The sequence below is a fragment of the Salmo salar genome, chromosome 23, assembly GCF_965601325.2.
Source record: "Salmo salar chromosome 23, fSalSal1, whole genome shotgun sequence".
NCBI lineage: Eukaryota > Metazoa > Chordata > Actinopteri > Salmoniformes > Salmonidae > Salmo > Salmo salar.
Window position 1 is genome coordinate 34,210,001 of NC_138313.1, and position 17,500 is coordinate 34,227,500.

Genomic DNA, 17,500 nt, shown 5'->3' on the forward strand with positions numbered 1-17,500 from the left:
TAGGACCTGCCTTGTTCATAGTGTTGCTAAGAAGGAAGAGCAGCGCTTTATCATGGACAGACTTCTCCCCATCTTAGCTACTGTTGTATCAATATGTTTTGACCAGGACAGTTTACAATCCAGGGTAACTCTCAGCAGTTTAGTCACCTCAACTTGCTCAATTTCCACATTATTTATTACAAGATTTTGTTGAGGTTTAGGGTTTAGGGAATGATTTGTACCAAATGCAATGCTTTTAGTTTTAGAAATATTTAGGACTAACTTATTCCTTGCCTCCCACTCTGAAATGAACTGCAACTCTTTGTTAAGTGTTGCAGTCATTTCAGTCGCTGTAGTAGCTGACATGTATAGTGTTGAGTCATCCGCATACATAGACACACTGGCTTTCCTCAAAGCCAGTGGCATGTCATTAGTAAAGATTGAAAAAAGTAATGGGCTTGACAGGTACCCTGGGGAATTCCTGATTCTACCTGGATTATGTTGGAAAGTCTTCCATTAAAGAACACCTTCTGTGTTCTGTTAGACAGGTAACTCTTCATCCACGATATAGCAGGGTGTGTAAAGCCATAACACATAAGTTTTGCCAGCAGCAGACTATGATCGATAATGTCAAAGGCCGCACTCAAGTCTAACAAAACAGCTGCCACAATCTCTTTATCATCAATTTCTCTCAGCCAATCATCAGTCATTTATGTAAGTGCTGTGCTTGTTGAATGTCCTTCCCTATAAGCATGCTGAAAGTTTGTTGTCAGTTTGTTTACTGTAAAATAGCATTGTATCTGGTCAAACACAAATTCTTCCAGAAGTTTACTAAGGGTTGGTAACAGGCTGATTGGTCGGCTATTTGAGCCAGTAAAGGGGGCTTTACTATTCTTAGGTAGTGGAATGACTTTAGCTTCCCTCCAGGCCTGAGGGCTCACACTTTCTAGTCTTAAATTGAAGATGTGGCAAATACGAGTGGCAATATCGATTGCTATTATCCTCAGTCATTTTCCATCCAAGTTGTCAGACCCCGGTGGCTTGTCATTGTTGATAGACAACAATAATTTTTTCACCTCTTCCACAGTAACTTTACGGAATTTAAAATTACAATGCTTGTCTTTCATAATTTGGTCAGATATACTTGGATGTGTAGTGGCAGCATTTGTTGCTGGCATGTTATGCCTAAGTTTGCTAGTCTTGCCAATGAAAAACATCATTAAAGTAATTGGCAATATCAGTTGGTTTTGTGATGAATAAACCATCTGTTTCATTGAATGATGGAGCTGAGATTGCCTTTTTTCACAGAATTTAATTTAAGGTGCTCCAAAGCTTTTTACTATCATTCTTTATTTCATTTCTCTTGGTTTCATAGTGTAGTTTCTTCTTATTTTTATTCAATTTAGTCACATGATTTCTCAATTTGCAATAAGTTTGCCAATCGGTGGAGCAGCCAGACTTATTTGCCATTCCTTTTGCCTCATCCCTCTCAACCATACAAATGTTCAATTCCTCATCAATCCATGGGAATTTAACAGTTTTTACAGTCATTTTCTTAATGGGTGCATGCTTATTAGACACTGGAATAAGCAATTTCAGTGTCTGTTTGCTCCTCATTACACACCACGGACCAACAGATATTCTTTACATCAATAACATAGGAATCACTACAAAACTTATTGTATGACCTCTTATACACTTTATTAGGCCCAGCCTTTGGAACTTTGGTTTTCCTATATATGGCTACTGTATTATGATCACTACATCCGATGGATCTGGATACTGCTTTCAAGCTAATTTCTGCAGCATTAGCGAAGATGTGATCAATACATGTTGATGATTTCATTCTTGTCCTGTTTGTAACTACCCTGGTAGGTTGACTGATAACCTGAACCAGGTTGCAGGCACTGGTTACAGTTTGAAGCTTTTTCTTGAGTGGGCAGCTTGATGAAAGCCAGTAAATATTTAAATCACCCAGAAAATATACCTCTCTGTTGATATCACATACGTTATCAACCATTTCACACTTGTTATCCAGATACTGACTGTTAGCATTTGGAGGTCTATATATATCAGATTTAGACTTTATATACAATACCGTTCAAAAGTTTGGGGTCACTTAGAAATGTCCTTGTTATCCATGAAAACATACATGAAATGAGTTGTAAAATGAATAGAAAATATAGTCAAGACGTTGACAAGGTTATAAATAATGATTTTTAATTGAAATAGTAATTGTGTCCTTCAAACTTTGCTTTCATCAAAGAATCCTCCATTTGCAGCAATTACAGCTTTTGGCAGACCTTTGGCATTCTATTTCTCAATTTGTTGAGGTAATCTGAAGAGATTTCACCCCATGCTTCCTGAAGCACCTCCCACAAGTTGGGTTGACTTAATAGGCACTTCTTATGTACCTTACGGTCAAGCTGCTCCCACAACAGCTCAATAGGGTTGAGATCCGGTGACTGTGTTGACCACTCCATTATAGACAGAATACCAGCTGACTGCTTCTTCCCTATATAGTTATTGCATAGTTTGGAGCTGTGCTTTGGGTCATTGTCCTGTTGTAGGAGGAAATTGTCTCCAATTAAGCACCGTCCACAGGGTATGGCATGGCATTGCAAAATGGAGTGATAGCCTTCCTTCTTCAAGATCCCTTTTACCCTGTACAAATCTCCCACTTTACCACCACCAAAGCACCCCGAGAACATCACATTGCCTCCACCATGCTTGACAGATGGCGTCAAGCAATCCTCCAGCATCTTTTCATTTTTTCTGTGTCTCACGGATATTCTTCTTTGTGATCAGAACACCTCAAACTTAGATTTGTCTGTCCATAGCACTTTTTTCCAATCTTCCTCTGTCCAGTGTCTGTGTTCTTTTGCCCATCTTAATCTTTTCTTTTTATTGGCCAGTCTGAGATATGGCTTTTTCTTTGCAACTCTGCCTAGAAGGCCAGCATCCCGGAGTCGCCTCTTCACTGTTGACGTTGAGACTGGTGTTTTGCGGGTATTATTTAATGAAGCTGCCAGTTGAGGTCTTGTGAGGCGTCTGTTTCTCAAACTAGACACTCTAATGTACTTATCCTCTTGCTCAGCTGTGCACCGGGGCCTCCCACTCCTCTTTCTATTCTGGTTATAGCCAGTTTGCACTGTTCTGTGAATGGAGTAGTACACAGCGTTGTATGAGATCTTCAGTTTCTTGGCAATTTCTTGCATGGAATAGCCTTCATTTCTCAAGAATAGACTGATGAGTTTCAGAAGAAAGGTCTTTGTTTCTGTCCATTTTGAGCCTGTAATCGAACCCACAAATGCTGATGCTCCAGATACTCAACTAGTCTAAAGAAGGCTAGTTTTATTGCTTCTTTAATCAGAACAACAATTTTCAGCTGTGCTAACATAATTGCAAAAAGGTTTTCTAATGATCAATTAGCCTTTTAAAATGATAAACATGGACTAGCTAACACAACGTGCCATTGGAACACAGGAGTGATGGTTGCTGATAATGGGCCTCTGTACGCCTATGTAGATATTCCATAAAAAATCTGCCGTTTCCAGCTTCAATAGTCATTTACAACATTAACAATGTCTACACTGTATTTCTGATCAGTTTGATGTTATTTTAATGTACAAAAAAAAATTGCTTTTCTTTCAAAACAAGGACATTTCTAAGTGACCCTAAACTTTTGAACAGTAGTGTACATCACACAAGACTGAAATGTAAGCAAAACTGTTTGACATAGAAACACCGGATTTTTGTTTTATGTTATTTTATATCATCTTTATTAATTATGAAAATATGAAAAATATGAATAATATTCCACCCATGAGGCCAAAGAGGGTGCTTTTGGTCATTGACAGCAGGAAAGAGCTACGGGGAGTTCTCTGAAAACAATGAAACATCCATTTGATCAACAGATGTAAAGCATTTAAGCTTGATGGCGCATAAGCAGCCGGCCAGATGGTTGACTTGATTAGAGCATGTGTCCTTACAATGATACATGATGATGCTTATTGAAAATAATGTTCAGCAGGTGCACTTCCTGAGCTACAAAAGAAATCAAAATGAAACGGTAAAAAAAGATGTACCAATCCCAGGGGATAGATAGGGGGAGGGGTGTGAAAGGAAAACGGCAGTCAAGAGTGCTTTGTTAGGTCAATCACATGAGCAGGAAGTGTATAATCAAAGTCACATAATGTTATGTTCCAGAGCACTGCACTACATGGGCTGAATGCATATGTTCCATGTAGGGCCCTGCCTAACCACACTCCCATTCAATTCATCCCTGACTGTGTCATTGATGAAAGTGGGTTTAGATTGGGGTCAAAAACATGGTGCAGGACGATTCCACAGAGTGATTAATGCCACAGCTGAAGCTAATGAGCTGTTTGACATAGTGTTTGTGACCACCTGAAGGGCTCTGTGCAGCACTACACCTCAGTGGGAATGCCTGCCTGGCTGCCTGACTGGGCTGCCTGCCTGTCTGACTGACTGGGCTGCCTGCCTGACTGGGCTCAGGGCTGCCTCACCTTGGGTTGCTGTGTGTCATATTAGCCATTGGATTCCAGCTCAGACAGAATCCCCCTTTGGTACAAGCCCCATTTGTCCTCCCAGGGTTGCTGCATACAGACCACGACACCGAATCACATTTTATAAAATATCTACCATATAAAGGCTCACCATCATTTAAAATATAGCTCCTTTTTGTAGGCTGGACTTCATCACATTACAATGGATAGGATTTTAATGACGCAAAGTAATGTTCAGTAGCAACATTTTGTAGATTTCTTGCTAACTTAATCTATACCAAGACTGTTTTACCATGACGTTTGAACAACTAGAATATATACGATTATATGCGATTGCACCTAGTTTTTAAAATCAACTAAATGAAAACATCTGTTATGAATGCTTATTTCTTGCTTCACTGAGAGACTGTCCTTGTGTGTACATAATGACTGTGGTCCTCTCCAATATGGGTACAGTGCTCCTTGTTGATTTGATTGTATAATTAGCATAATAAATACTTATTTTGCATATGGCTGGCCTCTATCTCAGTGCAATCATAATAGGGTGTAAATCCACAATTTTCCCAAAGAATAGACTGCAATAATGTAAATGTAATTATGCTTTCATAGCATAAAACCAAGTGGACTATGTAGTAGAATCACTTCATGGCATAATAACTGTAGAAAGCTGACAGATAAGACAGAGTTGTGTAATATAAGCAATCTCTTAAACCATAGCATCCTATTACCCATTCTGGAGTACAAAACAACATGTAATTATTTGGGGCCGATGCATTCAGTAAACAGGCATATGTATATTCACATGCTTGTGTGTGCTTTGCAAACACACTATGAATATGATTTTCACAATGCGAGGCTATATGTACGCTGGAGTATAAAATGAAATGTTTTGTTATGTATGGCACCATATGGAGAACAATCTTTGTCATACTCAAGCTAGAAAGACATTTACTGAGGCCTGCTCTTAATATTTGAGCAGTAGGTTATGTGATGTTATGGGTGTGTGAACAAAAGGAATATGAGGCTAAATGAAATCATGTTCTCAGGATATTCTTCAGAATCCCACCTGTCCATAGCGAAGTACTTATTGTATACCAAAGGTTTTGAGCAGTTTCACCCCCCAGAGATATACACTGAGTGTACAAAACATTCGGAACACCTTCCTAATATTGAGTTTTAACCCCCCCCCCCCTTCCACACACAACCCTTTTGCCCTCAGAACAGCTACAATTTGTCAGGGTATGGACTCTACAGGTGTCGAAAACGTTCCACAAGGATGCTGGCCCATGTTGACTCGTCAGCTGTCAGAGCAGCTTACCGATCGCTGCAGCTGTACACAGCCCATCCTGTAAATAGCCCATCCAACCAACTACCTACCTCATCCCCATATTTGTTTTTGTTTTTCTGCTCTTTTGCACACCAGTATTTCTACTTGCACATCCTCATCTGCTCATATATCACTCCAGTGTAAATTGGTAAATTGTAATTACTTTGCCACTATTGGCCTACTTATTGCCTTACCTCCTTACTTCATTTGCACACACTGTATACAGATTTTTCTATTGTGTTATCGACTGTACAATTTTTTGTCCCATGTGTAACTCTGTGTTGTCTTTGTTGCACTGCTTTGCTTTATCTTGGCCAGGTAGCAGTTGTAAATGAGAACTTGTTCTCAGCTGGCCTACCTGGTTAAATAAAGGTGAAATAAAAAATTAAAAAAATTAAAAAAAGCTTCCCACAGTTGTGTCAAGTTGGCTGGATGTCCTTTGGGTGGTGGACCATTCTTGATACACACAGCAAACTGTTGAGAATGAAAAACCCAGCAGTGTTGCAGTTCTTGACATGGACCAGTGCACCTGGCACCTACTACCATACCCTGTTCAAAGGCACTTAAATATTTTGTCTTGCCCATTCACCCTCTGAATGGCACACATACACAATCCATTGCCTCAAGGCTTAAAAATGATTATTTAATCTGTCTCCTCCCCTTCATCTACACTGATTGAAGTGGGTAACAGGTGACATCAATAAGGGATCATAGCTTTCACCTGGATTCACCTGGTCAGTCTATGTCATTGAAAGATGTTTTGTATACTCAGTGTATTGGTGTCAATATAGGTGTCAATAGGTGTCAATATATTGGTGTCAATAGAGGTGTTATCTCTCTCAGAGATATATATTGGTGTTCATGAAAGGCCCAAAAGATTGTCAAAGACTCCAGCCACCCAAGTCATAGACTGTTCTCTCTGCTGCCGCACGGCAAGCGGTGCCAATGCACCAAGTCTGGAACCAAGAGGACCCTGAACATCTTCTACCTCCAAGCCATAAGACTGCTAAATTGTTAGTTAAATAGTTAACCAAATACTGTGGCTACCAGGACTATCAGCATTGACCCTTTTTGCAGTAACTTTTTTTACTCATCACATACATTGCTGCTACTGTTCACTATGTCACTTTATTCCTAGTTATATGTACATATCTACCTCAATTACCTCATACCCCTGCACAGTGACTCAGTACTGGTACGCCTTGTATATAGTCAAGTTATCATTGACTCAGAACTGGTACTCCTTGTATAAAGCCAAGTTATTGCTACTCATTGTGTATCTATTATTACTTTTATTACTACGTGTTTTACTTTTCTATTATTTCTCTATTTTCTTTCTCTCTGCATTGTTGGGAAGGGACCTTTGAGTAAGCATTTCACTGTTAGTCTACACCTGTAGAAGCATGTGACGAATTAACTTTGATTTAAGCTGAGTAGTGTTAATTATTTAAAGCTATTTATTTCTCTGTTTATATCTGTACTCTCTCACATTACACGTGGTGGACATGGCTCCCTGCTGCTGTCTCTCCTCCATGATACACTGGGCTCTCCCTGGCTCCAAGGTCCACCAGTGCCGCCCAACCAGAACAATCTCCTAACCTGTGACTTCTATAATCTTCTTTCTCTGGGCTCTTATCCCACACTGCATCTGCCTGCTGACCCTGAGGCACACGGCGGCCGCCACCCACTGCTAAGCCTTGGAAAATGAATTTGCCTGATGATGGAGAGGCTGCATTATGGCGCTGTACAGTAGAGTGCGTGTGGTCTGCTAGACTGGCTGTCTGAGCCCTCAGAACGGGGAGCAGCAGTCTCCTGGGGCCCTGCCAGAGAATGGGCCAGAGCTGCAGACTAATTCATCACAGGTCGGCAGAAAACAAGCAATCGCAGGGAGCTTAAACAAAGAAATGGTGCAAAAGACACAAAAGCTCTCACCGGGACCTAGGCAATTCCGCTGGTCACAGCAGTTGGCTGCATGAGTGTCAGGTTAAAGAAGGATTTTTAAGCCTTGAGACAATGAATTGTGTATGTGTGCCATTCAGAGAGTGAATGGGCAAGACAAACGATTTAACTGCCTTTGAACGAGGTATGGTAGTGGGTGCCAGGCGCACCAATTTGAGTGTATCAAGAACTGCAACGTGCTGGGTTTTCCACGCTCAACAGTTTCCCGTGTGTATCAAGAATGGTCCACCACCCAAAGGACATCTAGCCAACTTGACACAACGGTGGGAAGCATTGGAGTCAACATGGGCCAGCATCCCTGTGGAACGTTTTCGACACCTGTAGAGTCCATGCCCTGACAAAATGTAGCTGTTCTGAGGGCAAAAGGGGTGTGGGGATTGCAACGTAATATTGGGAAGGTTTTCTTAATGTTTTGTACACTCAGTGTATATCTCTGAGAGAGAAAAGGGGGTGAAACTGCTCAAAAACTTTGATATAGGTACTTTCAATTGTACTAGTGAGATTATGAAGAAAATACTGAGAACACCATTTAATTTAGCCTCATATTACTTTTGTTTTTACTTTACTTCTTTACTTCTCTATAGAGGCTATTCACTTCTCTATAGAAGCTATTTACTTCTCTATAGTGGTTCTTTACTTCTCTACAGAGGCTCTTTACTTCTCTATAGTGGCTATTTACTTCACTGTAGTCTCTTTACTTCTCTATAGTGGCTCTTTTACGTCTCTGTAGAGGCTCTTTACTTCTCTATAGAAGCTATTTACTTCTCTACAGTGGTTCTTTACTTCTCTACAGAGGCTCTTTACTTCTCTATAGTGGCTATTTACTTCACTGTAGTTTCTTTACTTCTCTATAGTGGTTCTTTACTTCTCTATAGAAGCTCTTTACTTCTCTATAGAAGCTATTTACTTCTCTATAGAGGCTCATTACTTCTCTATAGAGGCTCTTTACTTCTCTATAGAAGCTATTTACTTCTCTATAGAGGCTCTTTAATTCTCTATAGAAGCTCTTTACTTCTCTATAGAGGCTCTTTCTCCACAGAGGCTGTTTACTTCTCTATAGTGGCTCTTTACTTCTCTATAGAAGCTAACTACTTCTCTTTGGAGGCTCTTTACTTCTCTATAGAGGCTCATTACCTCTCTATATAGGCTCTTTACTTCTCTATAGAGGCTCTTTAGTTCTCTACAGAGCCCTCTTTACTTCTCTATAGAGGCTCTTTAATTCTCTATAGAAGCTCTTTACTTCTCTATAGAGGCTCTTTCTCCACAGAGGCTGTTTACTTCTCTCTAGACATATTTACTTCTCTATAGTGGCTCTTTACTTCTCTATAGAGGTTCTTTACTTCTCCACAGAGGCTCTTTACTTCTCTGTAGAGGCTCTTTACTTCTCTATAGAAGCTATTTACTCCTCTGTGGAGGATCTTTACTTCTCTATAGTGGTTCCTTACTTCTCTACAGTGGCTCTTTACTTCTCTACAGCGGCTCTTTAGTTCTCTATGTGGGCTCTGTACTTCTCTATAGAAGCTATTTACTTCTCTATAGAGGCTCTTTACTTCTCTATAGAGGCTCTTTACTTCTCTACAGAGCCTCTTTACTTCTCTATAGAGGCTCTTTACTTCTCTATAGAAGCTATTTACTTCTCTATAGTGGTTCCTTACTTCTCTACAGTGGCTCTTTACTTCTCTACAGAGGCTCTTTACTTCTCTATGTGGGCTCTGTACTTCTCTATAGAAGCTATTTATTCCTCGATAGAGGCTCTTTACTTCTCTATAGAGGCTCATTACTTCTCTATAGAGGCTCTTTACTTCTCTATAGAGGCTCATTACTTCTCTATAGAGGCTCTTTACTTCACGATAGAGGCTCTTTACTTCTCTATAGAGGCTCATTACTTCTCTATAGAGGCTCTTTACTTCTCTATAGAGGCTCATTACTTCTCTATAGAGGCTCTTTACTTCTCTATGTGGGCTCTGTACTTCTCTATAGAAGCTATTTATTTCTCTATAGTGGCTCTTTACTTCTCTATAGAGGCTCATTACTTCTCTATAGAGGCTCATTACTTCTCTATAGAGGCTCTTTACTTCTCTATAGAAGCTATTTACTTCTCTATAGTGGTTCTTTACTTCTCCACAGTGACTCTTTACTTCTCTACAGAGACTGTTCTCTACAGAGACTCTTTACTTCTCTACAGAGACTCTACTTCTCTATAGAGGCTCTTTACTTCTCTATAGAAGCTATTTACTTCTCTATAGTGGCTCTTTACTTCTCTATAGAGGCTCATTACTTCTGTATATTTAAATTTTTTATTTTTTTTATTTCACCTTTATTTAACCAGGTAGGCAAGTTGAGAACAAGTTCTCATTTACAACTGCGACCTGGCCAAGATAAAGCAAAGCAGTGTGACACAGACATCAACACAGAGTTACACATGGAGTAAACAATAAACAAGCCAATAACACAATAAACAAGTCAATGACACAGTAGAAAAAAAAGAAAGTCTATATACAGTGTGTACAAAAGGCATGAAGAGGTAGGCAATAAATAGGCCATAGGAGCAAATAATTACAATTTAGCAGATTAACACTGGAGTGATACATGAGCATATGATGATGTGCAAATAGAAATACTGGTGTGCAAAAGAGCAAAAAAGTAAATAAAATAAAAACAGTATGGGGATGAGGTAGGTAGATTGGGTGGGCAATTTACAGATGGATAATGTACAGCTGCAGCGATCGGTTAGCAGCTCAGGTAGCTGATGTTTAAAGTTGGTGAGGGAAATAAAAGTCTCCAACTTCAGCAATTTTTGCAATTCGTTCCAGTCACTGGCAGCAGAGAACTGGAAGGAAAGGCGACCAAATGAGGTGTTGGCTTTGGGGATGATCAGTGAGATATACCTGCTGGAACGTGTGCTACGGGTGGGTGTTGTTATTGTGACCAGTGAACTGAGATAAGGCGGAGCTTTACCTAGCATAGACTTATAGATGACCTGGAGCCAGTGGGTCTGGCGACGAATATGTAGCGAGGGCCAGCCGACTAGAGCATACAGGTTGCAGTGGTGGGTGGTATAAGGTGATTTGGTAACAAAACGGATGGCACTGTGATAAACTGCATCCAGTTTGCTGAGTAGAGTAATGGAAGCTATTTTGTAGATAACATCTCCGAAGTCAAGGATCGGTAGGATAGTCAGTTTTACTAGGGTTAGTTTGGCGGCGTGAGTGAAGGAGGCTTTGTTTGCCAGATAGAAATCCGATTCTAGATTTGATTTTGGATTGGAGATGTTTAATATGAGTCTGGAAGGAGAGTTTACAGTCTAACCAGACACCTAGGTATTTATAGTTGTCCACATATTCTAGATCGGAACCGTCCAGGGTGGTGATGCTAGCCGGGCGGGCAGGTGCGGGCAGTGAACGGTTGAAAAGCATGCATTTGATTTTACTAGCGTTTAAGAGCAGTTGGAGGCCACGAAAGGAGTTTTGTATTGCATTGAAGCTCGTTTGGAGGTTTGTTAGCACAGTGTCCAAGGAAGGGCCAGAAGTATACAGAATGGTGTCGTCTGCGTAGAGGTGGATCGGGGAATCGCCCACAGCAAGAGCGACATCATTGATATATACAGAGAAAAGAGTCGGCCCGAGAATTGAACCCTGTGGTACCCCATAGAGACTGCCAGAGGTCCGGACAAAATGCCCTCCGATTTGACACATTGAACTCTGTCTGCAAAGTAGTTGGTGAACCAGGCGAGGCAGTCATTAGAAAAAACAAGGCTATTGAGTCTGCCGATAAGAATACGATGATTGACAGAGTCGAAAGCCTTGGCCAGGTTGATGAAGACGGCTGCACAGTACTGTCTTTTATCGATGGCGGTTATGATATCATTTAGTACCTTGAGCGTGGCTGAGGTGCACCCGTGACCGGCTTGGAAACCGGATTGCATAGCGGAGAAGGTACGGTGGGATTCGAAATGGTCAGTGATCTGTTTATTAACTTGGCTTTCGAAGACTTTAGATAGGCAGGGCAGGATGGAAATAGGTCTGTAACAGTTTGGATCTAGGGTGTCACCCCCTTTGAAGAGGTGGATGACCGCGGCAGCTTTCCAATCTTTAGGGATCTCGGACGATATGAGAGGTTGAACAGGCTGGTAATAGGGGTTGCAACAAGGGCGGCGGATAGTTTTAGAAAGAGAGGGTCCAGATTGTCTAGAGGCTCTTTACTTCTCTATAGAGGCTCTTTACTTCTCTACAGAGGCTCTTTACTTCTCTATAGAGGCTCTTTACTTCTCTATAGAGGCTCTTTACTTCTCTATAGAAGCTATTTACTTCTCTATAGAGGCTCTTTACTTCTCTATAGAAGCTATTTACTTCTCTATAGAGGCTCTTTACTTCTCTATGGAAGCTATTTTCTTCTCTATAGAGGCTCTTTACTTCTCTATAGAGGCTCATTACTTCTCTATAGAGGCTCTTTACTACTCTGTCTTTACCGAGGTGGTCCCAAGGGGCCGTTTCTCAGCGAGGGCTGATGCTCCACCATGGAGCTTACTTTCAAAGTAGCCACCATCCATATTGAGATTCTCCTCAAATAGGCTCATTCACATTCCACCCAAGATTGCACATTTTCAACAAGAGGCTGGTTTTAAAGGATCATCCAATTCTATTCTTACTGTGAAACATCCTGCAACCGTGTGTGTGTGTGTGTGTGTGTGTGTGTGTGTGTGTGTGTGTGTGTGTGTGTGTGTGTGTGTGTGTGTGTGTGTGTGTGTGTGTGTGTGTGTGTGTGTGTGTGTGTGTGTGTGTGTGTGTGTGTGTGTGTGTGCGCTTATTCATCGTGTGTCAAACTATTGGATATTCTTCATGATGTTTAAAGAGGGTAGTAGTCTATGTTTTGCTTCCCCTGTCCAAACTGAGCAAATCTTTCACTGTAATCTCCTCTATCTCTCAGGATCTTACAGGAGTTGCATAGTGGTTTCCTCATCCTGTTCACACCCAGAGCCAGCAGGGTATCTCGGAAACACAACAGACAGGCCATTTTTTTTACAGGTTCCCAGTGATCCAGCGGGATGTCTCACCACCAGCGCCTGCTATGTAACAGTCCTTGTGATGGAGGGAAAGGAGGTGTAGTGAGAAAGATTGTGTATGTGTGTGGGTATATGTGTGTGTGTGTGGGTATATGTGTGTGGGGGGGTAGTCTGAAAAAGTATAAATGTCCTTGTCTCAGCAGGCCTCAGCTCTCCACCAGCCAACATCACCACTCCCAGCATCGTCACTCCCATCGTCAACGGCTTCACGGGTATCCCCCACCATCAGCCCAACGGACATCCCGCCGTTGAGACCATGTATACCAACGGTCTCTCGCCCTACTCCACCCAGAGCCCCACCGCCGCAGACACCCTCCAGCAAGCCTTCACCGGAGTACAGCAATACACAGGTATTGTACACATCGAGAAGTAGAGCAATACACAGCCCAGGTACTGTGCACACTGGCCTAAGCCCTTAAGCCCTGGCCCAGACTGAGAGAGATGTTGACTAATATGGTGCAGGAGTAAAATAAGAGACGTATTGGTGTACCATGGAGCAGAATGGCTACTGTAGCTTTACAGGTGCATATTATTTTGCAATGCAACATTGAATGACAAACTACATAACTGACAGCATACCTGACAGCATACCTGACCGAAAACAAGAGAGATACTGTATTGAGAGGTATAGAGATCTATATGAGGTATACCAATACAAAAGTGTGTGTGTGTGTGTGTGTGTGTGTGTGTGTGTGTGTGTGTGTGTGTGTGTGTGTGTGTGTGTGTGTGTGTGTGTGTGTGTGTGTGTGTGTGTGTGTGTGTGTTACAGCTATCTACCCAGCCGGCACACTGACTCCCATAGGCCAGACTCTGCCTCAGCCATCACAGGTCATCCAGCAGCAGCAGCAGAGAGAAGGTGAGGGTGAGAGAATAATATTACTATTTTACAACGCTATTATAAATATTCACTTTTATTGTCATATTTCTATATTCCAATTTACAGGTTTAAGAGTATTATGTTAAATACAATTGCATTTCATATTTTGTTATTACACTTTCCTAGTAATATTGTCCAGGTGTTATAATGCAGTGATTAAATGTTCTCCTTTTGAAAATGAAAGTGTTACATAGTACTCTGTATGCATAATGGTATTATCTGGGGCAAAACGAATCATCATCATCATCATCTATGTGATGCAGGATGGACTTTGGCTTCAACCTTTTCCTAAAAGTAAACTACATGGAGATTACATTAGAGCATCTACAGTATTGGTTGATTGCATTGTGTAATCCATTGACTGGGTTCAAACACATTTCTAGTCACATCTCAATTTGCTTAGCTGATTATGATGACAACCGTGTGGGATGTGATGTCATTTTGGATTCACTATTTCTAAGTCATTACCAATCTGTTTTTCCTCAAATAAGTATGCGTGGATCATTATTATTATGTAGGCCTTTGTGTTGATGAAATAGTCTGATTTCAACCATTGTTTGACTAGAAGAATGAAGGCTTAACGCTGCCTCTGAACGTCTCCATCTAAAGAAATCAGCAAGTCTGGTGCCACACCATGCAAAATCAAATCAAAGTTGGAAAATTCACAATTTGTATTTGTGGTGGTAAGCACAGTGTTATTATTTATAAACTCTGTCACAGAACTCGGAACAAATGTATTTCTTTGCCACTCCATTAGTCGTACTCCTCAGATCTGTTCCCTGACCAGATGAGAAGCAGCGGGTCTGCAGGCAGTGGTAAATAAAGCAGTAAATAGGTCTGATTGTGGTTTCCATGGTTTCTGTGTGTTCGCAGGGCCCGAGGGCTGTAACCTGTTCATCTACCACCTGCCACAGGAGTTTGGAGATAATGAACTCATGCAGATGTTTCTGCCTTTCGGGAGCGTCATCTCCTCCAAGGTCTTTATGGACCGAGCCACCAACCAGAGCAAATGTTTCGGTGAGTTTTTGCGATGTACTAGTTTTATTGCTAGTTATAAATGGGTGGTCTATGTTTGTTCTGTCAACCAATCAATTAAAACAGTTTCATGTATTGCAAACAAGGCAATGATAATATGATTCCTGTGCTATTTCAACAAAAGTAAACTTTTTAATCAAATTGGTAGCCTATAATCCCCTTGTTATCTCAGTGGGGATGTCCTCAGAGCTTGAAAAGCGTTTAGCTATCTGTTTACTACAAAGCTTTGGAGTAGGATGTATGTAGCCACAGCATCAAGATCACCACTCTATAACCCCAATACCTGTCAATACCCAGGGTGCACTGGGGCTGATTCACACCCCAACCTGGATCTGGTCCCATTTGGCTCTCGTCCCACTTGGCTCCACAGACCAGACCTGACTTTTGGCTTGAAAAAAAAAGTGGGGATGAAGGGAGGGGAGAGAAAAAAATTGGCAAAGGACAATTATAGATCAGCATTTGTTTTCACTTGAGGGAGCTGCACATCCCTGGGTAAAACTGATTTCTGCCATGCTCTCAGGGCGGACTTAATATCATAGAAATTCATAAAAGAAGACCTATTTGCAGTATTGACTAATACACTATGCATTTACAACATAATGTTAGGTCTGACAGGGCTGCTTTGTAGGGTAATTAATCTAGAAAGCAGGAAGAGGGTTAAACCCAGACTGATGGTGCATAGAGAACAGCTGACATGGAGAGCTCCCCTTAAAGGAGGTTTAAGTCCACATCCTTCCCTGTTATCCGTGGCACAGTTGGCCCGGGGGCCTCCTTTCATCCTCTCCTTCTCCCTCCCTCTCTCCCCTTTAACCCTTCCCCCTAATGGGGCATTATAGGCAGACACCTCCCTCCCATGTGGCAGGAGACCTGGGGAGGCTCCTGCTGTTTTCATGGGTCATCGACTGTTGCTAATGACACTCTAGACACTGGGGAGTGCATCAACCGGAGCCACACTCCACTGCAATTTCTGGTCACTTACTTTTAAGGCTTTATTTTTACACTTGATGGAAACAGGATGCTCAGCATGAGTTTGGGTTTGAGCGTCTAGGGCCGTACACATGTGCCTATGCTTCGGCCTGTCTCTCTGTGTTCATCTGTGTGGGCTCTGCTTTGCTGTGCAAGTGGCACATCCACAAACGCATGCTCATTGATATATATTGAAGAGCGTTTGAGAGTGTTTGCACAAAGCTACATGGAGAAGCAAAATGGATCAAATGACAGAAATTGTTATATATTGTTCAATATTGTTCAACATTACTTTAGTTCCCATCAAAATAAGCACTTTGATATAATAAATAGTAAAAGCATAATGCTACTAGATTGAGTAAGGTCATTGTTTGAAATCCTTTCTCTGTTTCCTCATAATTCAATTATAATTTGTCTACATTTTCATATTGTACAGTTTTGGCTTTTAAGTTTATACACTTTGTGTCTTTTCTCCTAGGGTTTGTGAGCTTCGACAACCCAGCTAGCGCACAGGCAGCTATTCAAGCCATGAACGGCTTTCAGATTGGAATGAAGAGGTTAAAAGTCCAGTTAAAACGACCGAAGGATGCCAGCCGTCCTTACTGACACAACCTAGCCATCAGTATTCACTGCAACAGCACAGGTAAGCCCAGTGGACTTTCTTATAGACTCAGACTGATAGAATGCCTGTCAACTAGAAATGGGAAAATCTATCATCATCATGATAGACAAAGATTGATTGAATTGCAAATGTGGGCTGGCTTTCTCCAAACCATCACACTGATATCATGGGCAGAATTGAATAATTACAAATAACTGTCAAATCTATACCTCAAGAAATGTAATCTACATATCTAAATAACTTCAAAAGAAAGTAAGCTAGATCTAAACATGGTTTGATATTTGTCTTCTAGGTTTTGAGAAAACTGAAGATATCTTGGAGGAGTTCAACTTTTTTCTTTGAAAACAAAAAAAAAATGTTTTAAAAAACATCAACACGAGGAATTTTTGAAGACATATCAGCATTTACTTATGAAGAAGACATAGGGTACTGCAGCTATAGGAGGAGGTGTGGAGTTAGCAGAAACTACAAAGAAGGACTTCAACAACAACGCAACAAATGGCACAGTGCAAGACAGACTAGAGAAGTAAAAAATTGAAAAAAGATGTGAAACTCTTAACAACAGAACTTTTCTCGTTGAGACTTGAATTGTTAATTAAGCAACAAACAAACATAAAGCAGCAACAACAAATAGATTTGTATATACGTATTATATACACATATATATAAAGAAAAAGGCGCTTGTGGCTTTTACTATACTGGACAAATGAGGGTTAAAACTTGAAGATCAAGAAAAAGTGGTAAAAAGAAGCTATTCTGTCCCACTGATGGACTTCCTTACTCTTTCCCTCTTTCTCTAATTCTCTCACCGTCTTTAAGCAAGCGCAGAACTATGGCTTTCTCGGGTCACTGAGGTTTCCATTAGCTACAGTACAACTGAAAATATTTCACCCCTAAGGGACCAAAGGACCAAACATTTGTATTGTTCTAAACGGTAATATATACTATTATTGATTCTAATACTGCAAACAACTATTAATAATGTTACAAGTTAAAACTTAAGAAGAAACTTACTAGCTTCCGGTTGGAGGAGGAAAAAGGGTTTGGTTTATTTTCCTTTTACATTTATAGCTACTGGGTTTGAGAATATTTAAACAAAATATAAAAAATATAAAAATATTTTAAAAGCTATACTATTTTAGTG

General features: G+C 40.8%; 1 protein-coding gene across 13 annotated transcripts in view; it reads left to right on the forward strand.

Annotated features, from left to right (window-relative positions):
* Positions 1-17,500, forward strand: part of LOC106584443 (CUGBP Elav-like family member 5) — a 324,347-nt gene that overhangs the window by 305,304 nt on the left and 1,543 nt on the right. For 8 of the 13 annotated variants that reach the window (XM_014169786.3, XM_045705941.2, XM_045705942.2 and 5 more), the window contains 5 exons: positions 13,000-13,206; positions 13,626-13,718; positions 14,607-14,750; positions 16,213-16,377; positions 16,649-17,500. The exon at positions 16,649-17,500 is cut by the window's right edge. In XM_014169786.3, the coding sequence (XP_014025261.1) occupies positions 13,000-13,206; positions 13,626-13,718; positions 14,607-14,750; positions 16,213-16,340 (572 nt within the window). In that variant the 3' untranslated portion in view covers positions 16,341-16,377; positions 16,649-17,500. Of the gene's footprint in view, positions 1-12,996; positions 13,207-13,625; positions 13,719-14,606; positions 14,751-16,212; positions 16,378-16,648 lie in introns of all 13 variants that reach the window. The other 5 variants (XM_045705940.2, XM_045705946.2, XM_082968073.1 and 2 more) reach the window with 3 other exon arrangements.